General features: G+C 47.8%; 4 protein-coding genes across 4 annotated transcripts; 2 read left to right on the forward strand and 2 right to left on the reverse strand.

Moving 5' to 3' along the window:
• Window positions 1–563: 563 nt before the first annotated feature.
• UCRPA7_8505 (putative amino acid permease protein) lies at window positions 564–2,242 on the forward strand (the record flags this gene model as incomplete). Its single annotated transcript, XM_007921018.1, has 3 exons — window positions 564–1,194; window positions 1,308–1,500; window positions 1,552–2,242. The coding sequence occupies 3 exons, from the start codon at window positions 564–566 to the stop codon at window positions 2,240–2,242; spliced, it is 1,515 nt and encodes a 504-aa protein (XP_007919209.1).
• A 1,441-nt stretch (window positions 2,243–3,683) lies between these two features.
• On the reverse strand, window positions 3,684–4,220 carry UCRPA7_8506 (putative acetyltransferase protein; the record flags this gene model as incomplete). Its single annotated transcript, XM_007921019.1, has 1 exon — window positions 3,684–4,220. One exon carries the CDS (start codon window positions 4,218–4,220, stop codon window positions 3,684–3,686), a length of 537 nt encoding a protein of 178 aa, XP_007919210.1.
• A 12,415-nt stretch (window positions 4,221–16,635) lies between these two features.
• On the forward strand, window positions 16,636–18,279 carry UCRPA7_8507 (putative mfs protein; the record flags this gene model as incomplete). Its single annotated transcript, XM_007921020.1, has 2 exons — window positions 16,636–17,868; window positions 17,923–18,279. The coding sequence occupies 2 exons, from the start codon at window positions 16,636–16,638 to the stop codon at window positions 18,277–18,279; spliced, it is 1,590 nt and encodes a 529-aa protein (XP_007919211.1).
• Window positions 18,280–21,617: 3,338 nt separating this feature from the next.
• Window positions 21,618–23,079, reverse strand: UCRPA7_8508 (putative duf895 domain membrane protein; the record flags this gene model as incomplete). Its single annotated transcript, XM_007921021.1, has 2 exons — window positions 21,618–22,954; window positions 23,016–23,079. 2 exons carry the CDS (start codon window positions 23,077–23,079, stop codon window positions 21,618–21,620), a joined length of 1,401 nt encoding a protein of 466 aa, XP_007919212.1.
• Between the last annotated feature and the right edge of the window lie 2,986 nt (window positions 23,080–26,065).

Raw genomic sequence — 26,065 nt, forward strand, 5'->3', positions numbered from 1 at the left:
TGATTTTGGTGGACGCTAATTACATAATTGTTCCACGTTTGCGCTTGTTAAGGCTCATGTTGACGGCTCAACTGCTTTGGTGATCAAAAAACACACGAATTGCCAAATCTCCTCTTGATCTGAGAAGATGAGCGGCACGAGGCCTCCGGAGACAAACACCTTCCCGAAACAATAAAGTCAACCGGATCCGGCCTCAGGGGTCCTAACGGCCTCGGCACCGGGAGTTGGACGTACCTCGGCGAGACCGACTGTGGATACTTGGCAGACCCACAGCCAAGGAGCCAAGTCGGCGGTGATGTCAGATTTGTTTAGACTGGAGGAGATTTTGCGCGAAATTAGTCCATTATCTAAGATTAGAGTTAGTCGTTTGATCCAGTTCTGAAATTCTTGGGGCCTTCAGTTTTAAATCTGTGAGGTTGTCATCCTACATCTCAAGATCTCACTACTTCACCCCTAACGACCCGCAAACCACAGTGGCTACTCACCAACGGACCGGACCGACCTCCTGAAGGCGTTGCGAGCAATCGGACAGTGAGCTGTAGCTAATCCGCACAGCAGCAAACATGTCTTTAGTCGCTCCACAAGATCACGGTGCCCGCGCGCATCACGGCCACCATGGGCACGAAGAGTCGAAGGTCGGCCTGGGCAGGAAACACGCTGGCGAAGACCTGCTAGGCGCCGATGAAGGCTCTGCAGATCAACTGCTTGAGGCTCTCGGCTATACACCTGAGCTATCACGTAATCGATCTACCCTACAAGTTGCCTTTATGTCATTCGTCTTGGCCTCGATCCCGTACGGCCTAGCTACCACGTTCTTCTACCCACTTGCCGGGGGTGGCCCAACGAATATCATCTGGGGCTGGGTTGCCGTCTCATGTATTATCCTGTGTGTTGCCGCCTCCCTTGGTGAGATCACGAGCGTCTATCCCACGGCTGGCGGAGTCTACTACCAGACGTTCATGCTCGCACCGGCGAGATGGCGGCGCGTTGCCAGTTGGATTTGCGGCTGGCTCTATGTCGTCGGTAACATCACTATCACACTCGCTGTGAACTTTGGCACCACTCTTTTCCTTGTCGCCTGCATCGATGTGTTTGAGAAAGAACCCGGAGCCGGAGTCTTTCCTGGTGAAACGTATCAGATCTTCCTGATCTTCTTAGCCATCACGCTGCTGTGCAATGCCATCTCCGCCCTGGGTAACCGTTGGCTTCCACTACTGGATGTATGAGTTTCCATTTATTCTAAATTACTCCGCGTGGAATCATGCAATCGTACGTATGCTTACACAGTGACATCGATTAGACTGCAGCCATTTTCTGGACATTTGCCGGAGTCATTGCTATGGTTATCTGCATCCTAGTCATTGCTAAGAACGGCCGCCACAGTGGTGAATATGTCTTCACAACATTCGAACCTCGTTCTGGTTGGACCCCCGGATGGTCCTTCTGCGTTGGTCTGCTACAAGCTGCTTATGCGACGTCTTCCACTGGAATGATTATCTCGTAAGTCTCCGAAGTTGCGAACTAACGGTTGAATCGTTCTAATTCCTACAGAATGTGCGAAGAAGTTCAAGAGCCATCTACACAAGTTCCAAAGGCCATGGTCGGGACTATTGTCATCAACACCATTTGCGGACTCCTCTTCCTTATTCCTCTGGTCTTCGTGCTACCAGACATTGATGAGTTGGTGGCTTTGGCATCTGGACAACCAGTTCCTAGTATCATCAAGTCAGCTGTGGGCTCTTCAGGTGGTGCCTTCGGTCTTCTAGTTCCGTTGCTAGTTCTCGCCATCATCTGTGGTGTTGGATGTACGACAGCTGCATCTCGTTGCACTTGGGCATTCGCCCGAGACGGCGCTATCCCGGCTAGTCATTTGTGGAAGAAAGTTAACGTCAAGCTTGATGTGCCTCTCAACGCAATGATGCTGAGTATGGTGGTGCAGATCATTCTCGGTGTTATTTACTTCGGATCAAGCGCTGCCTTCAATGCTTTCTCCGGAGTCGGTGTTATCTGTCTGACAACATCATATGCTGCTCCAATTGCAGTAAGTGTTGCCGAAGGACGACAAGCTATCAGAGAAGGAAACTTCTATCTTGGCCCTATTGGTCTTGTTTGCAATATTGTTGCGATCGGTAAGAGTCTAAGTTCTACATACGTCCTCACTGCGGATTTCAAAGCTAATCTCTATAGCCTGGTCACTACTCGCCATTCCTCTATTCTGCATGCCTTCTTATCTACCGGTTGAAGCCGCTACGATGAATTACGCGTCGGTAGTTTTCGTTGGATTCACTGTTATCTCAGTTGCCTGGTATGTTGCCTGGGGCCATCGCAACTATGCTGGTCCTCCAGTTCAACACTAAGGAGAGGCACTCGATCATGCAAGCTATGATTCTCCTCTCTATACCTACCGAGACCACATCAAGATGAAACCTCGGGACAGGTGAAGTGACCGTTTGTTCAATATTGCTTTATAGTCTTTTACGGACCTCGCAGAACTTTGTTTGGAATATTTAATATCTAGAGTACTCTTCGCCCATTGAAGAGCTACATGGCGTATTTTGAAGGATTCTCGCGCATAGAGTTGTATATTGGCTGTATTGTTAGTGCGAGGCATGGAGAAGTTAGACTTAAATGGCAAGTGGTTGTCTCATAGCCCTTCTTCTAAAACAGTCTATCGTGAATCATTGTCCTAAATCAAATCTCCAGTCTAATTTTATCTCACATATTCTGAGAGGATAGCATCATGGCATTGTAAGGTGAGCACCAAACCACCAGTTTTCTTGCCCTAGAAACATGGCTATGTCCACATCCTCTCCTGTAATGTAAGGCTTCAGTGTAGTCCTATATATATGGCTCAAGAGGAGCCTCTGACAAGCTTAGGTATGTGTAGGAAGTAGGGACTAGGTGAATTCAACGTGACATAAGTTATATTTATGCCTATCGCTGACCACACGCATGGAACCAAATCCAATGGGCATACCCGACGGGGCTACCAGCCGCTGTCGGGACATCTTATGAGTCAGTGTACTCGGTTTCGAACGACTCTGTGGTGCTTGAACTGTGTATCGGCGAGTTATTATGAAATATGGTAAGTGAGGCATCGAATTAGGACCAGGACGTCAGGACCAGAGATACTATTCCACCCTTTACTCGAATGTGATCAAGATCAATTGTAGACCCGTACTTTTCATCACCAGCTGAGATATTGCTTCGGTAATTACATGACCTTCTCTTTCAGAAAGAGCGGGCACTATATCCACTTGAGTATACTACGATATACCTCTCTTCTAGCTACCTCATAGAACCAAAGATACCGAGCCGCTGTAGTTTAACTTGCGCGAGCTATGGTTTATTATGACATATCTGTCTTGGCGAGAGCCTATCGAGTCCGTCAACGCCATTATCAACAGAACCGACCGCATAGAATCGTGACCCCTCCTTGCTCACCAAGACAGAGTCACCATTGCATATTCCAGACTTCAATCTACCTTATCTTTTTTAACCGTTTATTTTAATTCCTTGTATTTTCATTTCTATATTCTATCCAATATATATATATAATATATATCATCTAACGGTATATAGCTATAATAGATATTCTACCTAGGTATTAGCCAGCACTATTATACTATCTTATCTTTAGTAGAAGAGAGATGTAAGCCAGACCTCGGCTGGTTAAAGGTCGATCAGATGCCCTTGGCTAGCACGTCGAAGTATAGATCATCGCGGAGAGCTGAGCCATTGACTAGATGTGCATACGGAAACGGAGCTTTTTTTCCCGTGCGTTCGAATCCTCTTCGAATGTACCACGCGATGAGTTCTTCGCGTGTCCAGATGACGCTCATCTCCAACCTGCTTACTCCCCATGCATCGCGAGCGTATAGTTCTGCGCGCTCTAGCACCTGCCGTCCAATACCACCGGCCTGGCGTGCAGGATCAACGGCAAACAGCCCAAAGTGGGCAGTCTCGGAGTTCTTCTTGAGTAGCTCGCAACATGCGGCGAGATTGCCGGCACAATCGTGCGCAAGCAAGACAGCCCCCTGCGGTGCGTTGATCTTTACCAGCAGGCCAGCCTCGTCAATACGGTCGTCTGCCACCAAGTCGGCCTCGCTTGTCCATCCGGCGCGGCTGGCATCCCCACGATAGGCTGACTTGATCAGGGGTAGAAGAAGAGGAACATCGCTTGGCGCCGCCTTACGGAAGGTGAGCTGGGTGACACCCATTGTCTGGCCTGGGTCTAGTAAGGCTGCACACGTCTAGCACAGTAAAAGATTCCCCCGTCGTAGCGATTGCCTAAGTTCACAGCACAATCTAAAAAAATTGGTAGATTTTACTGTCTCGCTGCCGCTTGGGGTTTGCCAGCTGGCAGACAGATGGTGGCAGCGGCAAATCTAAGCGGGTCGAAAAAAAAATTTGCGCTTGTGCTCAGGGGGTCGAGTTTCCAACAGGATTTCCTCTTCACAAGAGTCTTGAAATGTCTCTGCGATTTCCTAATATTTCTTGAAGTCATATCTTCAATAGCCCAACCTAAACCCGCGAGGTGTCATAGCCTGATATACAGTAAAAAGGCTTCCCCCACAACGGAAGCCCCCAGCAATGTCAGGTCAAGGGCGCACCGCCGCCGGTGTGGCCGACTAAGGATAGCATGCGATTTTCGGCTTTGACTAAGTGATTGACTAAGCTCGTCGTAACCAGCGCTCAATTGCGCACTACGTTATCTCGAAGCGTGAAACAATTCTAGAAAACGCCACTCAAGTTTAGCTTCGATGACGCAGAGCGCTGGCATTGACGCGTTTGTAAGTATGCCGGATGTCAACCGTGGGTTCTCCCAAAGACAGTGCCTTCAATGGCTCCATACACCACTCAATCAATTCTAATTCAGCGCATCAATCCCAGCTTGAAGCAGGGCGTCTAGCCATACTTCAAAAGATGCCATCAATGCTTTGCAGCGAGGGGGCTAGAAGGTTGAAAGATCTACAGTGGCTACATTGAGCAGCCTAGCGTCTTCAGTGTTCTTCACATCGTTTTTGCAATCAATACACAATCTAAATCTTTTCCCGCTTTGCGAGGTGACCTTGAAAATCATGCCGTCCGAAGTGCAGCGGCAAACATCTCTCCATACATAATGTCGCCAACGTAGCACTCCCCAAATTTTCACGTAGGAGCGTAGTAGTGTGCGAACAAAAGCATACAATCTCCTCCCACATATCCATGTCTGACGCTTTAGCCTGCTCTGTCCCTCGGAGAACATGAAAATTGTCCACAGTATATTCAACTCTTGGGTCCTTTATGTTTGAGAGACAGTAACCGTTGATGCTCGTTCCTGTACTGCGACAAACACCGTTGAGGTTGCCGCTTGCCGCATGCAACTAGGCTAGCGGGACCTCGCTAGTGTCGTTTCGAGAGTAACTCAGGACTGATGTTGAAGTATTAAATGGGGCAGATGGTTCAAACTGAGGCAAAATGGGCAAATGAAGATGTTGACAGAGTGCGGTAGCTTTTGACAATAGCTAGGTAAGGTATTCAATCCGAGATTTCGCAAGCGGCCCAGTCTCACATGCGCGGACTATGTTTAATTGATGAATAATTCACACCGTAAGCTTAATTTTTACTTCCACTCAAGTTTTATCGCATCCCATAGAATACCTCTCCATCGATGATTCTGTGTTAGGGTGCTAAGCGTTCATACTGTTAGTAAATTTCTTGAATATAACGAGCTATCTTCTGTCGCTTACAGATCGAGCCTGTTTGCCTTGTCATAGAGAAACATCTCGCTGGGAATTTCAAATTGCCTAGAATAATATCCCCCAGCTGTTGTTGCACTTCGGTAAAGAGCTCCGTCGGTCGCGTTCTCGCTGCTGATCTGACCCACTAGGTATTGGTTCAAACTGATGTTCAGTCCGGTTGGCGTGACCTCCGGAAAGGCATAAGAATCTCTTCCTAGGCCGTAGCCGTTCTGACTCGTATAGCCTGCAAATGAAACGCTGAGGACGGCCTTGCGGTTCTGTACGGTACTCTTGTCAAAGATTACTGTCCAATTTCCCTGGGCACTTTGAGCGAAGCACCAGTCTGCCGGCTTGTTCACGCCGATAGCATAGATCAAGTTTGCAGGGCAAAGGTCACTCAAGCCGTCTATGATATTTATTGTTAGTTATTGTCTTGTAAGAGTATCGTGAGAGCGTAAACACCGATGTTGGCGGTTCTTGAGTGCAGCTTTCAACCTTTGAATTGCACAGTTGCTAGGAAGATCGAGAAATTGGTGTAAGAGGACTGCGTTCATATCGAAGGTTACTTACGTTCCATGACTGCGCCCCCATATTTAAAGCCAAGAGTCTTGCGATCGAAGTCCCCGATTTGCCACTCAATGTCCCGATTTGGGACGGACCACACAACTGTTCCTAAGTCAACAGAGCATGTCTTATTGAATGAGACTGTTGTTCCATTGTGTACTCCATCAACATCCGAAAGTGCGCCGCCATTAGCCCAAGCTATCAGCCTGTACGACTTTTCTCGCCTGACGTTCTTTAATGTAAAGGAACCGTCATCTGCGGCATAAGTGGTGTACTGATAGAAGGTACCTTGGTTATTAGTTTCCAGTCCATTCTCATCTCCAAGAAATATGGCGGCCCCAGTTGCTGGCCGACCATCACTAAGGATAAGTTTACCAGTAACCGAGCCACGGTTCTGATAATCAGTGTCATCAAGCCAGCGATATGGCCAAGAGAGATTTTCCTTTTTGCTCCTTGACTCGGCATCCCATAAGTCGCCATTGTTGACATAGAATAGCCATGGACCCCACATTTTACCAATGGGAATATTATTACTGAATTCCGAGTTGTAATGTGATCCTGCAGAGTTGCGTATTAGTATACCCATTAGGATGTACCCTCATGATCTTACCATGATACATGTGCAACAAAACAGCATCGTCTGTGGAACTTTCTCGGTGCAACATCAGTTCTTGCTTCAAATGGTCGCCGATGTAATAGTCTTTTCCGGGGGCAATCACATAGGCTCCAACACCTTCGCCGTATAAACCATGAAAGTCGAGATCTCTTACGAAACAAGAGAAATCGTATTTTGTAATATAGCTTCCATTACGACGTTGCCATGTCTCATCCTGCACCTTATACCCAACTTCAATATCCTGTATCGCGTGAAGGGGCCCGTTCTTGATATTAGTCCGGCCTTGTGTGAATTGGAGTGGATCAAGTCTGTATAGGCTGCGAACCTCGCCTTGAGATCCGAGGTTCTGATTGACGACATATTGGTAGAATCCCGCTAAACCACTGAACATTATATAATGAACGTCTGCATAATATGACTTGAAGACGACATGGACCATGTTATCCGTTTGCTCGACTAGTGTTGGTCCATTTGTGAAATTGAATGTCGTTTTACCGCCAGTGTCCGAGTAGCCCCCTGTTGCATTGCGCACAAGCTCACGACCATTCCAAAGCATTGAGTTCGTGTACCCATCTGGATGAATGCTCATCTCGAAGGAGTCGCCATTCGTAATCGTTGTTACAGTCTCATTGACACGAACCAGTGACGGCCCGCCAAGGACGGCATGCACATTGATAAAGAAGGCGAGCCACCGAGGCAAGACTTTAGACCACATGATCGATAGCTCGAAACCATCTTCCGGCTAATGAATGCTATAACGCCCATCATACAACTGGCTTGGCAGGACTTGAGCTTCATATATCTTCGAGTCTCACATCACCCCGCTTGCTTGGTCCCCGGCTAGCATTTACCAGCTTACACAACGTCATAGCCAAGCAACAGAAATGCACCGACAGCTTCGTGGATCGCAAGAGCTATAGTCTAAAACAATTGTTAAAGATGCCGATCCTAAACAGTTCCTATTCTAGCTGGCTAAGTTCTTAACCCTTCGCGGCAGCACACACCGAACCTAAGGAGGGGCAATGCGGGGAAAGTTGGAATCCGGGGTTAGTCTAGTCAAGCCTAATTGATTAATAGAGCAAAAACAGCATTATCTTCATTCGTCCTGAACTTTATAGACTTGTGGCGTAAGCGAGTGCCGGATTTATGGGTCATCGTAAATCAAAGGCCAAGAGGCGTGCAAATAGTGTTATTTTTCCATCAATAGAGTAAGCTTCTTCATAAGTCACAGAATCCTACCATCAAATGTCATTGCTAGTCGCTCGTGTCTCCGCCTTTGAGAGACATAGCTTGCCCCTCACAACAACATTACTAGCCTAGAGCACTTGCTTAAACATTGAGTAATATACCTCAGACTTGACAGTCCTGTCTCCAGTACACTTAACTCCTGTTGGAAGATTACCACCGATAGCGCCAAAGCGAGTTGCATAAACAGCTATTCCCATATCATATTTCCCTGCCTCGGTCTTAGGCTCCGATGCTTCAGTTCTCAATTCCTGTTCGAGAGTGAGATCCAATGAACTATGAGCCAGAGGATCCGGAGTGAGAATGATTGTCTTGCCCACCCTAATTAGCCACGGTCAGTTAGTATGTAGGCAACTAGAACGTAAACACCGAAGGCTTTGGAACTTACCAATAAGTGAATGTATTGTTTGCAGTATAAAAGACCGAGTTCCCTCCTTGGACATCACGTTGCAGCATCAACACATGTTTACCGAGGTTGAATTTGCGTCGAATATCGATCTCAGCATCATACATATCATAATTGAACGACTTCAGCGTGTAGGGCGATGATTTGTTGGCTGGGTCGCACGTATACGTCCGATCGCCGACCGCAAGGAATGTAACATAACGAACATAATGGTCCGCAGGAGTTGGCACAACCAAAGAGTCGGTAAAATTCAGCGCAGAGACCGAGGCAACGAGAACAAACAAAATTGGAAGCATTATGCTTATGTTTCTCAACGTCATATGTGTTTTCTTCGTCCTCTGATTTTTAGGGTAGGCTAGGGTCGAGTGATATAGTCCCCGAGAACAATGATAGTTGCCCTTTTAAGTGCCATGTAGTACCGCGTATTAGGGAGGGAAAAGAAGAAAGTAACTATCCAAGACGAAAGTCAATGACGAGCGCTGTAAGGTCACTCATCCTGAAGCTCAGCTTCAGAGCTGCATACTTGGCACACGGTTCCCTTCGCATGGGGTCACAATATGCACCAAAATAGGGTTGAGGCAGAGAATCGGACATGCATGAGAGCGTAGATATCGAATGGGTTGCATACATGTGTTTACCATTGGAAGGGTCCAGACCGTCAAAATGCCAGTTGATCGTGTTGGATCGCAGCTGAAACTTATCACGATATAAGACCATTGATCCCGTACCGGGGGAAGCGACTGCGGGGTTGACGGCAAGTGGCTGGCTGACGAACAAGGGAGCCTACAAGCGAGTGTAAGATTATGGATGAGGAGTGAGCTAAGATCGGTTGGAAGATTAGATCCTTATGTGGCCTCTAGCAGATCCAGAATTAATGCTTCTGCATGATAAATTGGTATAGCTATTGACATATACATTTTTAAGAGACTTAGTAACCATAAGTTGTAAGTGTCATGCTCACATTAGATTTGACAGACCTGAGGTTCGTAATTGAACGGTACTTTTCGATCACAGTCCGAACAATAAGAATGAAACCCTGAAGTAAGTATATATCTTAGAGGCTGTGTATTAACTCGTCACTCGAAGCGTATATTGATTTGTATAGAGGGTCAGTAGCTGGTGTTATTTTTGATAATATTTGTTGGCAGGGAAGCACGGCTAACTACATGGATAGTGGCGCCACGCCAGCATCAGATCTTGGTGTCACGTCAACGACCAAAACAAGGCCACGATGCTAGAACCGATATGGTGCAGTGGTTAGCATTTTGGACTTTCATTTGAGTTATGTGAGCTCCAAAGACCGGGGTTCGAACCCCCGTATCGGTGGTCTTACCCATAGCTTTTATTTTTTATATCTAACCTTGAGCTCACCTTTCTGTGACTTGACCATCAGACCTCAACAAAATGCAATCATCAGTGTTTTGATGGGAAAGTCTCAATATTCCCATATGGTGACATTCACAAACAACCTGTCATCGTTTTGCTTAAAATGGGGTGAACGTCTCATAGCCATCCCATAAGCTCACGAGCAGTGATCTCTCACCTACCCATGGAGAGCGCGCATGCTATTTTGAATCAGCCACGGTTATCCGCCAAGCATAAGACGTACTTACCTGTACAGTATAGTTATCAATCAGCGCGACATCACCCTCTTGCCATGGGACCAGAAACCCTATTTCATCAGATATCTTCAACAAGCGCTCGAGATATTCCCGTGGAATATTTGTGCCATCCCCATAGGTTGTTGGTAAATGATAATTGCCATCTGTGCCCTTGTGTGGAGGCTCTAATGCCTTGCGGTCTCGCTGTCGTCCATACACACCACCCAGTCCATTGAATGGTACAGGCTGTTTGGTGGAAGCAATTCGACGAACAGCTGGAAGTCGTTGTAATACAAAAAGTGCTCCGTTGCTCTGCCACTCAGCATCTGCTTGGAGTCTGATTTTGAGAACATTTTCGACTTTACTTCTCTGGATTTCAATCGGGTCTCCAGGGAGAATATCGAAGCCATATGAATCCTGCCAATTCCATCCAATAGTCTTGGACTCTGGATCTTCCTTCGCAGGATAGTATTGTCGACCAATGATCCCTACCACAGTACGTTAGCAACGTATCTGACGCCGTAACCGCAGGGACCTGCCTTTCTCAATCAAAGCTTCAAGAAACTCAGGAATTTCTTCATTGAGTCTGTCGTAAAGTTCGATAGTCGACAAGAGAGGAGTTTGACCACCTGACTGAGTTAGCGATGAGGCCATCAACAATCGTTAACATTCAGCACTATCTACCTTGTTCTGGAACTTTCTGGGAATAGAAGAATAGAATCCCAGGGAAGTGAGCACTTCTGCCATACTCGTTGTGGTAGTAAAACTTGATATGCGGAGGCTCCTCGTTCGCTGTTTTCACATTATCGCCAACCGTGCTTCTCTTGCCAGAAAGTCCGACTTCCTGGTGCGGTCGCGGGAGTTTGAAAGCCTTAGTGAATTTTGAAAGATCTTCTGCAGTTTTGATTGGAAAGCCCCGGAAAAGAATTGCACCATCTACGCCGCTTTGTTAAGACTTGTATGAAACTTGGAGTTGATACGAGGCTTACGATTAGACAACAGGCTGTGAAATATTCCTCGGTCGGTAAGTGATTCAATGTAGTCAATTGCAAAATCTAGATTTTCAAATAATGCACCTTCTTTTGTTCGTATACCCAAAGGAAAGGCATTGCCATGGACTCGGCGGGCGTTTGGGATTTCGAAAATTTCAATTCCTGCATCGGTATCAACAGGTAATTGACCAGGTGCCGATCTCGGGCTATGTGCTTGTGTCTCGAGCGTTACAGCGACCATGGTTAATGACACTACTAAGCGAACTAGATAATCGGAGAATACACAGCGAGTTTTTATTGGGACTTGGTAGCACATCCAGGTGTTTTTAAATGGTTGTCCGTCATGTTTGTAGCTAGGTTAAGATTGTGTGACTGCATGGTTTTGTTTCGTGATCTCTTTACGGATGTAGGCTTCCTGAACCCACTCACGTACATCCACCACGACACAATAGCTTTAGTTCGTAGGAACGATCATCGCATATATTGTTCATTCTTTATGTTCTCGTTGCCGAATAGTGCCGGATAAGGTTGAGTGACCTGAAATAGTGTTTCCGAAGGATCTGCTATCTCAAAGTCGGTCCACTAAATAGCACTCGTGATGGTGGCCAAAATGGCGAGCTACACGCCAAGGAAAATAGTCGCAGCAAGGACTTCTACGGTTGTATAAAAACAATCATTGCTATACTCTAACAAATTAGATGCATACTAAATTTATTTGACGCTGCTTGCCACTCTCAAGATGTCGTCTTCCAACAAGCCTAAACAGGCCGTCCACGGCAACATTGTCCAAGAAGCTATCAATCCAGATGTCAATCAAGCTGCGGAGAAGCCAAAATCATGGAAGACCTATTTCTGGGACTCGTGGGACTGCAGCCCCGAAGTACGACGTCACACTCAACCTTGGCTAATTGAGATAAAAGTTGACAAACATGAACGCAGGAACGCAAACTTATTCTCAAGCTGGACCTCACATTGATGACATTCGGCTGCCTTGGTACTTTCATCAAATATCTCGACAAGTGTGTGGACCAGAGATTTCTCACTCATATACTTCCACTGACACGTTTAGGTCGAATTTACAAAGTGCTTTTGTTAGTGGTATGAAGGAAGACTTGTCGCTATATGGAAATGTCAGTTTGACATCAAATATCGATCACGCATAAAGTAGGAGAGACTGATGTAAAGTAGGAGCTGAACTACGCCAACACCGCCTACTCAATTGCCAATGTGAGCAGCTGTCCTGGCACTCTATCCTCAAGTGCTAATACATTGGCTAGATTATCGGGCTTTGGCCCAGCAATTTGATTTTGACGAGAGTGAACCCAAGATGGTTTATTCCATTTCTAGAGATTGGATGGACCATAATCACCTTTCTCCAATCAGTCATGAAAACACCTCAACAGATGTATGCTTTGAGAGCGATTCTTGCCATTTTTGAAACAGGCCACTACTCAGCAATCGTATACCTCTGCGGCGCGTGGTATAAGAAAGAAGAATTGGCGAAAAGATTGGCGCTTATCAATATCACCACCGCCATTGGACCAATGTTCTCGAGCTACCTACAAGCTGCAGCTTACACGGGACTCAATGGTGTTCACGGAAAAGCAGGTTGGCAGTGGCTCTTCATTATCGATGGTACGTTCGCAACATGCCAAACTATCGGAGCATTTTCTCACATTATCGCAGGGGTGATCTCTCTCGGTATCATAGTTCCGCAGATCCTGTTCTATCCGGATGTTCCTTCTCGTCAAAAGCCTGATCGCCTGTTTACAGAGAAGGTTGGTAGTTTTCTGGGAAGTCCTGAAGCTGTACTAGGATATTGACAATGCACAGGAAATTGAGCTTGGAAGAGACCGTAATCCGAGAGAAGGTAGAGTGAAACAAGGCGCCTTCACTCTGAAGCAAATTAAGCGCTGGTTCCTGACTCCAGACATTGTATGTGTTTACAAAATCATACCGATTGAATAAATGACTAACGAGTTGGTAGTGGCTGCTTTGGATCATCTCTTTGTGAGTCACACGACTTGGTCATTCTACACAATATTGACGTTTCTAGCGCAAATGCTGTGGTAGATCAGCCTATGAATTCAATGGCTTTTTGGCTTAAGCAATGGAATATTGTAAAGCCTGGGTCTTATACAGTCCCCCAGATCAGTAAGTCATGTTCTCTTGCGTAGGTGTCTTTCTAATCACGATTTCAGATAATTACACAACCCCCGTCCAGGCCGTCACAGTAGTTGTCACCCTGTTCATGGCATGGTGTAGTGACAGCTGGTTGCGAGGTCGCAGATGGCCTATGCTTGTCCTGGGTAGTAGTGTCACTGCCGTTGTGGACATAGTACTTGCGACCACCTCTGTATTCCCGGAACATCGTGCCGGGAGGTGGTCGCTATACTACCTAACAGGCTTCTGTCAGGCCAGCAACTCCATGTTCTGGGCATGGACGCAGGACACCTTGGCTGGAGACCCGGCAACGCGCGCATTTGCATCGGCCGGTTTGAATGTCTGGGCATCCCTTTCGCATGCAGTAATCCCACTAGGTCTCTTCAAGACAGTGGACCAGCCAGCTGTCGTGGCCGGAAACTATGGCGCCTTCGGTTTCTCAGTCCTGCATTCTCTTACATCAATAGCTCTAGCTTATACCCAGCATCAACGTGGACGACAAAGTATCACGGAGGCCGAAGAAACAAGTGATGCCGAGAGGACCGAAGGAGATCCAAAGGTGGTTCAAGTGGCAGAGAGAGCCGTGTAGACTAATGTTGGCCATCATAGATGGTGCGTGCCGAAGCCCACACCCACCGTGCGAGTTGCGTTCGATCTATACTCGCGGGACAATAGCGTATATAGCCATACAACGACACGATAGAGGTTACAGGAGACGACTGCTTTAATAAGCCTAAGCGGCATCAAACATATCCCACAAGCTTGGAAACAAGTCGTCAACACTGGGCATGTTGGCCATCCACAGCTCCTGGAAGTCGGGAACGGCGTCTGATGGCTCTGCCGCGGTAGTTGTCAGTTTCTCCAGAACATCAGAGTACTGTGCAATGCAAATATCCCCAAGATCCCAGCCTACCCGTTGCCTATGTGAGCGCAACGCCGTGACCATGTCGTGAGCCAACTTCAGAGAGATACTGTCTGCTAGTCCAGCGGGTCCACTCTCGCTTTCTAGAGCACACCTCAGCAGGAATGTGACTGTGCTAGATAGTATGAAGCAGCTCAGTGTCAGCCAAAAGTCACCTAGAGCTCTATCGTCAAGCTCTTGAATGAGTAAAACGATGTCCTCTGCTGCTCGGCGGACTTGTGCCTGGCGATTCCGCAAGTTGATGGGGCTATTACTGTCACCATTCTTTTCGTTATCTAGCTCAAGCTTTTGGCCAAGAAGCTTGATATATAGATAAGCAAGTCGCAAGTTGGAAGAGCCTGGGATATCAAGGCCCACACCTCGGAGAATCACCCTCCTTAATTCCCCAGGTAAAGAGTCTTCCCACTGAGTGAGTCGACTTTCCAAGTCAAGATCCGTCGTGCGCCGAAGGAGATCACCACCCTGTTTAAGGAGAAACACATGCTCCAAGTAAACGTCCAGAATCTTCGTGAGGGTAATGAGACCCACAAACACGGCGGCAGCTCCAGGGTCGTGCGTGTCTTCGTGAGGGGCGTAAATGTCTATTGGGTCAGGAATTGGGACGTCGTGTTGAGTGTCTCTTAGGTGCGGCGGTGTCCCATAGGCAACACTCGACCTGACAAAATTAGTGAGTAGACCGTCGACAGTCACTACTTTCTTGACTTACCATTTGTCATAGATAAAGATTGCCCACCAAATCCTAATTCTGAGACACTTCTCTGCAGTAGAGATATCCCAACCGAGGCAGTTGCGATTAAGCCCAAGCGAATGCGCAAGAGATATGGCTGAGCCAAGCAACACACCATTACCTAAAAGCGAAGTTAATGGGCGGCCACTGACATTTAACAAGATAGCGATGACAGTTGATATTCCAGGCGAGAGGTGGAGCTCCGAGTAGAGCGCCTCGTTTGCTTGGTTCCATATGAATCGGATGTCTGGGCAGTGGTGGCCAGAAGACTTCAGAGACTGTCGCCAAAACACCATGGTGTGTGCGTAAAGGCATGATAAAAGAGTAGGTGATATCTGGTCTTTTTCGGTAAGATACTGGCTTTTGAGTAATGCTTTGTCTAGTATCGGAAAACATTCGTACACCTGATCGAAGTATCTACAAGAATTAGCTTGACGATAAACCATTTCCCGCAACTGCAAAGCACACTAACAGATCTATCAAATCGGCACAGAAGGGGTCGATAAGCTTCTCTATCATTTGGCATTTCAAAGAAGCAGTGGTCTGACTGATCGAGGTTCCTAGGGGACGTCTCCGAACAGCGCTGAACATTATAGGCTTTTGTCCGGCTGCCGACTCTCCCGGACGAGGCCGTACCAATTGAGCCACTCCCACATCGCCGCTTGGATTGTTCGATAGGTAGCTGGTGATCAGCTGTGTATCAGGGCTCAGTACTGGACCGATAACATGGGACTCTTCTTCGCCGCCCCCAAAAGGTACGACAGTATTTGAGAAAGGTGTTTCCGGCAATGTGGAGATGGGTATCGCACGTGCAGGATATCGTTGCTCGTGTGGGTTGAGAGTCCTGCGAGGGACTTCTGGTTGACTCCTTCTATGTGCAGCTTGTTGGGGCTCCACTGCTTCTGCCCGAGAATTGTTAGCTAAGACTGAAGACGTGGTTGCATGTCTCGATCTCAGGCGACTGCCCCGGATTGCGCGGGGAGTCCGCGCTGCCTCCTCCTGAGTTCCGGGAAACTTGCAGTCGGTGCCATGGAGACGACACATCAAGCATCCCGAGGCCTCCGCGGCATCAATCTTGCACCGAGACTTTCGTTTCCTGCAGGGGATACATGCAGGCCGCAAGTGAGACCGGTACGGCCGTTCTCCTCCCGGAGGTGACGCCGACATCATCAATGAAAGACTCGATCAAAGACGCGTTGTGCCAATGCCACCATGTCACTGTTCGTCTCACAGCCAAAGTCTGAAGCACATTGCTAACGCGTGATAGAACCTGAAGTGCGAGTCGAAAGAGTTTTCCGCGATCAAAGTTTTCCGCCCCGCGGGAAGGAATGGTGGCCGCGGAGTGGAGCCGGAAAAGATAAGGGAGCTCTGCCGCACCGGCATAGCGATAAGCTAGTGGGTCTACCTCCGCTCGGCGTGCGTTTGGCGCGGATCCAAGGCCGCTGGCGCTGATATGAGGCGAGGGAGTCGAATGTCTCTCCAGATCTGGCCCCGACACTGTGACTGCTTATCACTTCTCCACTCAATGGCTCCTGGTACTTGTCCTAAGGATTGTTTTGTTGTGAGGTCTACATAAGGCCAGCCTGGGACAACCACAGCACAACACTCTCCACATTGCTGAAACCATCAGCGCTGCATTGATCATTCAAGTTGCGTTCGAAAACAAACTTTTCACAATGGCCGAGCGTAGAAGCACTGAGCTGCCGCAGGGCCAAGTCCAGCCGGAAAAGGGCTCTGAAATTGAGCTTGACTCGAAGACCCAGCCCAACGACACCGTCGACGTTGAGGCAGACCTCAAGAATGGAGTCACAGTCGACATTGACGAAGCAGAGCTCTTCCTCCAGCAGCATGGAATTCCACACTCTCGTCTTAATGAGCTCATGGAAGACGAGGCTGCACTGAAGAAACTTCGCCGCAAAGTGGACTGGACTCTAATGCCCCTTCTATGCGGCACTTACCTTTTGCAATATGTCGACAAGCAAGCCCTGGGTTATTCGGCAGTTTTTGATCTTTTTACATCAACTGGCATGACGAGTGATCAGTATAGCTGGATGGCCTCGATATTCTACTTTGCATACCTGGTTGCTGAGTGGCCTGCATCATACCTGGCCCAGAAGCTTCCCACCGGCACTGTTGTCAGCGTCTTCGTCATATCTTGGGGAATTATTCTTCTTTGCACTGCAGCAGCCCAGAATTTCGCTGGTCTTGCTGTTTGCCGCTTTCTTCTCGGGATGTTCGAGGCGGTTATCACGCCGGCTTTCATGTTGATCGTTAGTCAGTGGTATACCCGCGACGAACAACCAGCCAGAGCAGGATTATTTTACTGTTTCAATGGATTCGGCTCTATGTTTGGAGGGGTGCTTTTCTTCGGAATTGGTCAAGCAAAGGGCTGGGACGTGTGGAGAATCATCTATGTCTTTACAGGAGGCTTGACGGTGGTTTGGGGAGTCGTCCTTTACTTCTTCCTACCCAGCAACATCCTTACAGCTAAGCGATACTCTGTGGAGCAACGCGCCATGCTAGTTGCTCGAAGCGCGAGTAATAACACTGGTATTTTGAGCCGGAAGATTAAGCCAGCACAGATCAAGGAGGCTCTCTGCGATACGCAAGTGTGGCTGCTATTTTTCTATACTCTTCTCAACGAGTGCATCAACGGAGGCATTGCCAACTTTTCTAAACTCATTGTTAAGGGCTTCACTCATGATGCTCTTCTTACGACCGTGTACGGTATTCCATACGGTGCATGCACGGCGATTTTTATGTTCACAGGACCTTACCTTGCTAGTAAGGTAAAGAACGTTCGAACAATCGTCATGATTGTTTGGTTGATACCCACACTCATTGCCGTGTGTCTATTTTGGAAACTAGAACGAACAAACAAGGGAGGGCTGCTTGCTGGTTACTACCTGGTAATTTCCCTCCTACTCTTACTGTGGTTACAATAACACTAACATTGATACCAGTGCGCCTCCTTTGTCGGTTCCCTCATTGTAGCTTTGCAGATGCCAGCATCCAATGTCGGCGGCTACACAAAGCGTACAACTGCGACAGCATTCGTCTTCCTTGCCTACTGTATTGGCAACATCATTGGCCCTCATGCTTTCCTCGGATCTGAGGCGCCGATATATCAGACGGGTTGTAAGCTGATCATTGGATGCATTGGAGGACAAGCTGCTATTGCACTCGTGTTACGTTACGTGTTGATTCGTAGAAACAAGCTTCGGGATGCTCAAGGCGACGCGGCGATGTTTGCAAGTCAGACAGATGCTTTGCAGGATTTGACAGACTTTGAGAACCCGACCTTCCGGTACTCTTATTAGACATTTGGCAGGTCAGGGGTACGGACTGCAAGCTGGTGCTCGATTTAGGGGAGTAGGATGACGGAGGTGTTTTGCAGGTTGAGTGGGCGAGCTCTATAGTCTACTTCTTAAGTAAATAATATACAATGATGCTATTATCACAATCAGGCGTCAATGTCATCTGGTGAAATTATGCGGTCCTTGGTGACTTTGAAGTGGAACAATACATATTGATTTCATTATCGTCTAATCTAATCATCATGATGCATATTAGTATCTTTCCTTTATTTCCGTGGCATCAAATTCTCCGCCACGATCCTGGGGCCGCTTTATAAATATCCGGGTTATCGGTTAGTTGCAAGGCCCGTTGTCGTATCCGACGTTGCATATTTATCTAAAATCAAGAGTTCATTCTTATCCAAAATTGCGCCTTCTCCCTGATGTACTCCTTCTTTGTAGCACCTAATGAGATTTAGTTCGCGGTGTCAAGTATGTGGTTTTGTCCGCAGCTATTGCCAAGTCCACGTTCCTCTTCCTTGCTCAGAATTAAGGGGGTAATTCTATTGAATACCCCTAATAGACTTGGAACAAAGACACTGAGCTTGGCCTAACAAAGCCCTCACTCCTCCCATTTAGCAGACATTCTCCACCAAAAGTCACACTCTTTGTCGGCCCATTTGTAGTCTTTGAGCGCGGCTGCGACCCCAATGCCAGTCCCCCCAGCACGCTCATCATTGCCCTCACCGAGCACCATTGTCAATCCTTTTCCCCCAGCCCAAGAAGTCCACTCCGGCCTATCCGAATATTTACCCTTCTTCATGGAATTAGGGTTGCCCTTGGTAATAAAGCTGACGCAATACGCATGGAAGTCACCCGAAACTTCATCTTGTGCTGGGGAAATCTCCCGTACTTCCTTATTGTAGGTTTGATATCGCATTTGATCACCATGGTTTGCACCAAATAGAGCGGTCTTGTTGAGGGCCCAGTGGTACAGAAAAACGGGCGGGTCAGCTTTGGAATGGGATGTGCCCCAAATTGCAGTCTGCCTTACGGGGCAGGTGTAGGCGTAATGTCCATATGCTGCCTCCATTCGCCTATATTGTGACCCAATGCCTTTGTTTCCACTCTTCTCAACGTAAGGTGAGTCTGAATTCGTGTTCGGATCGGGATATAGTTTCTCTAGCTCCGCGTATTCAGATTCTGATAGGTGAGGCAGGAGAGTTCGGAAGAAATTCGTAAAGTCAGAGGACATATTAGCAGTTCTTGGGACATAGAATGATCCCTCGTTGTGGGCGGAACCGGTAAGAATGGGTACTTTTTGCCATTTTCCGGACTTCCAAGCATCAAGTGGACGACGGGAGATGACATTTCCATCCATGACGGGCTGCCAGGCCCAGCGAACGGATGGATCAGACCTGTCGAAGACTTCTTTTCCAGCCAGATCAACAGTGTCAGAGGGCAGGCCTCGCAAACACGTCAGGATTTCCGGGTCCAAGAGGTCGGTAAAGTGAGAGCAAGGTGTAAGGTCTAGAAACTCGCGAAAATGCTGGCGATTGAGATTGGCTGATGGCAGATGCATCGCCCGCGCTGTGTGCGCACCACTATCCATGATAGCCTTGTGAAAAAGTCGCTTGGGCTGATTGATATCCATCACAAGGTGTCCAATACCATGAGCTGCAGCGCTAAGGCCCATGATGGTCACAACATCGGGATCACCACCAAACGCGGCGATATTCTCCTGCACCCACTCTAGAGCAGCGTACATATCCCGTAAACCGAGGTTAAGCAGTTTCTCCTTTGCAGTCAACTCCGTGTTCAAGCCTCCAAAGACACCGATACGGTATTGCATGCTGACTCCAATGAATGGCTCAGGCGAATGTGCCAACATACTATGTGTGTTATGCATACGAGCCGCGCCGCGATTGAAGGCACCACCTGGAATGAGCACGGCAACCGGGAGTTTACCCTTTGCAGGGGAATGATCCTTAGGCCGCCATATGTTAATGGTCAGACAATCCTCAGACTCAAAGTCTGGGCCAAGACCGTCGTCATCCAGAAAAGGCACCAACTGCTTGCCGGGACATCTATTTTGAGGGGATATTAGCTAAATGGAAAACCCCTCTGAAAATGACAAGTGCTGCGAGCTCACCTTGGTCCTAGATAGAAAGCTTTGAACGTTTCATTCCCTGAGGGAACAGGCACTGCTGGCCGAAATCTGAGATTATCTACAGGAGGCAATGCGTAAGGAATGCCCATGAAGCCTTCAAGAGGCTCTGGAAACGTTCCATCATCTACCATACGGCCAACGACTGTTCCTTGTCTGATTGTGACCACCGGGCGTCGTGGATGAGCCAGACTTGTAATGCCTTGTCGTACACCAGGCGCGTAGGCGATTAAAGACCCTAGCAGTACGGGTACGACAGCCAGCCATAACCAACTTGGGCCAGTGCGCTTCGGTGCATTGACACTCACTCCAGTTGTTGGTTTAGCCATCGTGATACCATTAGACGAATGTTTCAAATTCCATGTGTTCCCCTTACTCCGTCTTGCTTGATAGCTTAGGTGTTTCCACAACGACGTTTAAGAATTAAGACAAATTGCCGTCTTCGGACCATTGTGGTCTTCGTCCCCGCTTACTTTGGGCCGCGACTCAGGTACAATGGCGCCGTCGCTTTTCCCTATCGGCTCCGGGCCGCACCTCTAACGTAAGCGCTGTAGCTCGTAGTTATCTTTGCCCGCGGACAAGGTTGAGCTCCGCGGGAAGTCTTTAGATCTTCGGTACACAAATGAGAAGCCGACTGATTCTCGTCTCTTCTGATGGTAGAGAGAATTGATAATCTAGCTAAGAGGAATAATCAAGCAGCTATCAGAGATCAAGGCGTTGGATGCGCTGATACTTGCTTCGCGTGGCGCATCGGCCCCTTTTCGAGTGGATGACGTCAAAGGGGGCATCATGGGCAAAACAGCGCGTACCATGCGAAACCATTGCACAACAGAAATAGATCGCTGATGAATGGAATAGTCACCAAAAGTATCTATCTGTATATTGTATCTATAGTGATTTATTTGCTTATTAATATAAAGTAGAAACATGGTTTATAAGCCATGCTTCCCACTCATGTCGTCTGAGTACATTCTTTTACTCACACACCAGCCGACCCTTGACCTCTGACTAGACAGCCACTCGATAACTTTCACGTTCAACTGGACAGCATTATTATGATCCGGACCCGAATAGTTGGCTATTTGATATATCTAGGTCCCACTATCAGCGAGATAGCTCTTTAAATTGAGAGCTACTTCCTATCATCCTATCTAGTAGCTTGAGCTATACTAAAACATAGGTCAAATCTGCTAGATCAATCGCTCGATTCGACCTTATCCTTCACGGTCACTGTCTGGGAATCAGAAATATCCTCTTCATCCCGATTGCCGCTATTAGATGTGCCGATTGTCCGGATGACGAGCCACGCCGGAATCAGTGACAACCCCCACAGGCCAAAGTTCAGGTAAGTGCCACCAATACTGGCGAATATCGGGATGGAGCCAAGGCCATAACTGAGCGCTTGCCAAGCGGACTCGGTGCCTCTCAGGAGAGCTGAAAGTCGGATTGTTTCTTGTGAGCTGGAGGATAGCCGACCAATCAGGAAGAAGGCAAAGTTGTAGTTGAGCTGGAACCCTGCGACGAGGAAGATAAATACGCCGAAAGCACGACCAAAGCTTGGATCACTCCAGTCATAAGTTGGCTGGGTGCGGTTGAATTCAGTGACATTGATAGTCAACCAAATCCACCAAGCTCCCTGCAACGTCATGATGACTCCAAAGGCGTATCGCGCCCGTTTCTTCAAGTCAATTTCGTTCTGGTCGAGCCACAAACCGAGCAGGTTTCCTGCAATAACAGCTACAATTCCTGATATGAACGAACCCAAAGCCCTAGCTCGCACGCTGAACCAAAGGGCAATGTAGCTGAAGAAGACTGACTCGGAATAAACCCCCTGCCCAATCCAGAGGACGAGCAGAAGGAAATCTTTTCTAAGGAAGGTTCTCGTGGTTGATTTGAACTCTTGCCAAGGACGGTCGAGAATAGACAAATCAACAGGCTTGCCATCGGAGCGCTGGACCTTAGACGGACGATTGAGCAACAGAGCGACAAAGGGGCCCAGCGACTGAAGAGCTATGAAAATGAGGTAAACTTTGTATGAAACCTTCCCACTTTCATTCCGGTCTGCATTCAGGCCAAGGTTAATAGCGCCACCAAGAATTTGCCCAAGTCGCGTCCACGATAGCCAGTAAGCCACCAGCCTTCCCCTGTTCTTTGGCTCCGGATAGCCGATAGCGATAGCTGCCTCTGCAGCCCAGAAGATTCCGGCCGAGATACCGCAGCACGCAGCGCCGAAGAGGACAAGCCACTCAGTCCCGAAGCGGTTGTTCGTATAGAGGCCGGCACTATAAGGTGCATATCCAATGGTTCCGATGATTAGGGCGCCCTTGATGCCAACGTACTTGACGATACCGCTTGTGAACCAGCATGAGATAATCATCAGGCAGAACGTCAGGGCATTAGCTGCGTTGACAAGGTAGGGCTTCTGAGCACCGCCCGCACCCAGGGAGTTCATCGCGCCCCATAGCCCTGGGGCAGCGAAGCTGCAGATACCCAGGATGGTCGCATTATAAAAGGAAGAGCGATACCATTTAACTATAGAAGAACGAGTGAGTGGTTTGACTTCGCAATACAGAATTGGGGATTGAGAACTTACCGTGAACCTTCTCAGGCTCTTCACCCGTCGAGCCGGAGGCTGTGGTATTGTCTAATGCGGCCATATCTTGTCCCACCGCTCGGTGTAGTTTCGTGCACTGATTGTTAAAGCAGACGGCAGAAAGAGTTTTAATCTGTCGTCGCAGGCGACCTTTAAGACAGCTTGATAACATCGATGGCCACGTGTATGTGTGAATGACACCACATAGCCCTTGCAATTCGGAATCCCTCTAAATATGCTAGCGCCTGCATCGGCAGTTGAAGATTAAGTCAGGCACCGTTCCAGATCGTCGGGATACGGCAAGTGCCGGGCATTGCTCTAGTGTCTTGCGATCAAAGCTGCATTTGTATTGAACAGCTTGCCTCGATCTCTGCCATTCGGCTCTTTACGTGAATCTCTGATTCACCCAAACGAGAAATATGAAGGCAGTAGTTTGGTAAGATGCTGAGGGTCCCCTGGTCTTGGCGTCCTGGCGCGGTTGCGTGATCAACCACTTCGAAGTCGTTATCGCCCCGTTTTGTGAGCACCACCAATACCTGGAATACTCTATGCATGTAATAGAAGTCCACGGGCGCATAGGCTAGAACAGAATATGGAATGTCCTCCGATCTATGCGCTAATTTCCTAGCTAGTTACTTGTTACAATATCTGGACTCGCTCATTTGAAAGAGTGCCCTCCGAAGATGTCGGTCGTGTCACTTGTGTTACATTGGAGGTCGCCATGATCGCTAGGAGAGGTGAGAACTTTAACTATTCTTTTTAGTAGATTCAATCAAACGTGGTACAAAGGTTGGATTTCTTTTCTATATCTGACCTGATTACATCCTTAACATGTCTTATGCAACAGAGGTGTCTTAGCCATTCTATTTCAAGTCTTTAGCTCTATGCAGCGGACCATTTGAATTGGGAACCGGGATGGTCGGCCGTCAATCTACCCCCTTTTGCAACATCCTCGCCTAAGAATATTTCTCGTGTAGTCTTACCTTCTGCGGCAGCTGGATCCCAAAAGATACCTCGTGCCTTCAGTTCCGGCACAAGGTATTTAGCATGATCATCTAAGTCTCCGGGGATGATGGCATATGAAAGATTGAACCCATCAACGTCCGCCTCTTCAACCCACGTCTCGAGAATGTCCGCTACTGTCTTAGCAGAACCTACCGCGCGAGCATGTGCACCTCCAAATGCGAGCTCTTGAGCGACCCTTGCTTTTGTCCACTTGATAGTGCCACTTCCGGGAATGGTCTTACTCCAGTTCTCCACCATACTTTGCATTGCAGGGGGTCCAGTGAATTTGAGATCCGCATCGTCGGGGATCCCTGCAAGATTAGTTCCACTCCAACCGCCGAATAGAGCGAGCGTCCCTTCTAGGTCGGCATACGAAATGTATTCTTCATACTTTCTCTGAGCCAGCTCGTCGGTCTCAGCTAGCACGACATGAAGGCCAGCGACGAGCTTCAAACTTTGAGGATCGCGGCCTTGTTCTCGCGCCGAAGTACGAATTTCCTCCACTAGCCTCCGAACTATCTTTAAGTCCATGCCGGGTAGGAACATGGCCTCGGCGTGTTTTGATGCGAAAGCTTTGCCTGCTTTACTTGCGCCCGCTTGGAAGATGAATGGCGTCCTCTGTCTGGAGGGTTCAACAATGTGCGGACCAGCCACCTGGTAGTGTTTCCTTACTTCCATTTAGCGGTAGGCACAAAAGAAGTCAATTATGGTTCAACTAGCTTACCCTTCATGGTTGATTCGCCTAACACGTTCGGGGTGCGTATACTGATGTTTAAATTCGTCCAAAACTACGGCATCGTCACGCCAGGAGCCCTCAAGTAGCTTATAAAAAACTTCAAGGAACTCATCAGCCATTGCATAGCGTTCGTCATGAGGAATCTGGTCAACAAGACCAAAGTTCCTCGCGGCACTCTCAAGATAGCTGGTCACAATATTCCAGGCTATGCGTCCATTTGTGAGATGATCTAAAGTGCCGAACCTGCGGGCTAGCATAAAAGGTGTCTCATACGTGGTGGAGGCAGTAATTCCGAATGAAAGGGTCTTTGTCACCGCTGCCATTGCTGATATCGGCAGACTAAAGATCATGTATGTCAGATACTTGATTTCATCGCGATCTGTAGAAGTGCGGATGATCTTACAAGGGGTCCGAGACAGGGAATTGTGCTGCGCCAGCCAACACTGGCTCAAAGTTTCTTGGACCTTTGTACACATCATATGCGCCAAGCACATCTGCTAGAAATATGGAGTGGAAATTCCCCTCAAGCAGCTTAGCTACTTCAATCCAGTAAGACAGGTCATTGTAGCGACGAGTTTGGTTGCGTGGATGTCTCCAAATACCTAATTAAATCAGTAATTCTGCCAGAGGTGAAGCTGCAGTTTCAATTATTAAGCAACCTATCTTACCAGGTGCTACAAATGCAGGCTGATTCATGAAGAATGCATTCAGTATCAGCTTTTTGCCTGCCTTTTCAGGCTCTATGATGTCTACCATTGTGATACCGTGTATAGACCCGGACAAGACTAGTAGAACTTCTATAGTTCAATCTTCTTGTCAATTGCATCAATGGCAAACCGTTTCAATAGGAACCTATATAAATAAAGCATCTCATTTTCACGTCTCTACGGGTTGCCTGCGTCATGTTAATTCTGAAATGTGGCGTTCGCTGAGCCAAGCAGCCTTGCGTCTCCACACTAAGATCTAGAATACGGAGGACATTGCCACATTCAGTAAAGTCAAAAATCACGACATCTCGGTCGCAAAGGCGCCACCTATAATCTCAATTCGAGGTTCATCTTCAGTTCAATGACCAAAGACACAAACTCCGTCTTTCTTCGACGGTAACCGACGGTCAGAATAAGGAGTGATGTAGAGAATCCTCCGATCGAAATGGCAGGCATTAAATACATTACGAATGCTTCCAGCTAGAGCGCGCTAAAGAACTCGACCTTTACAAGGTTGAGATGTCGCCTATATCATTTCACATTGTGTCATTTATCAAGATTAGTCTGTCATTTGTTAAAAAAAAATTGTCAGTATGATTCAG

This window comes from Phaeoacremonium minimum (genome assembly GCF_000392275.1).
Source record: "Phaeoacremonium minimum UCRPA7 unplaced genomic scaffold PA7_03_scaffold_597, whole genome shotgun sequence".
In the NCBI taxonomy this organism is placed as follows: domain Eukaryota; kingdom Fungi; phylum Ascomycota; class Sordariomycetes; order Togniniales; family Togniniaceae; genus Phaeoacremonium; species Phaeoacremonium minimum.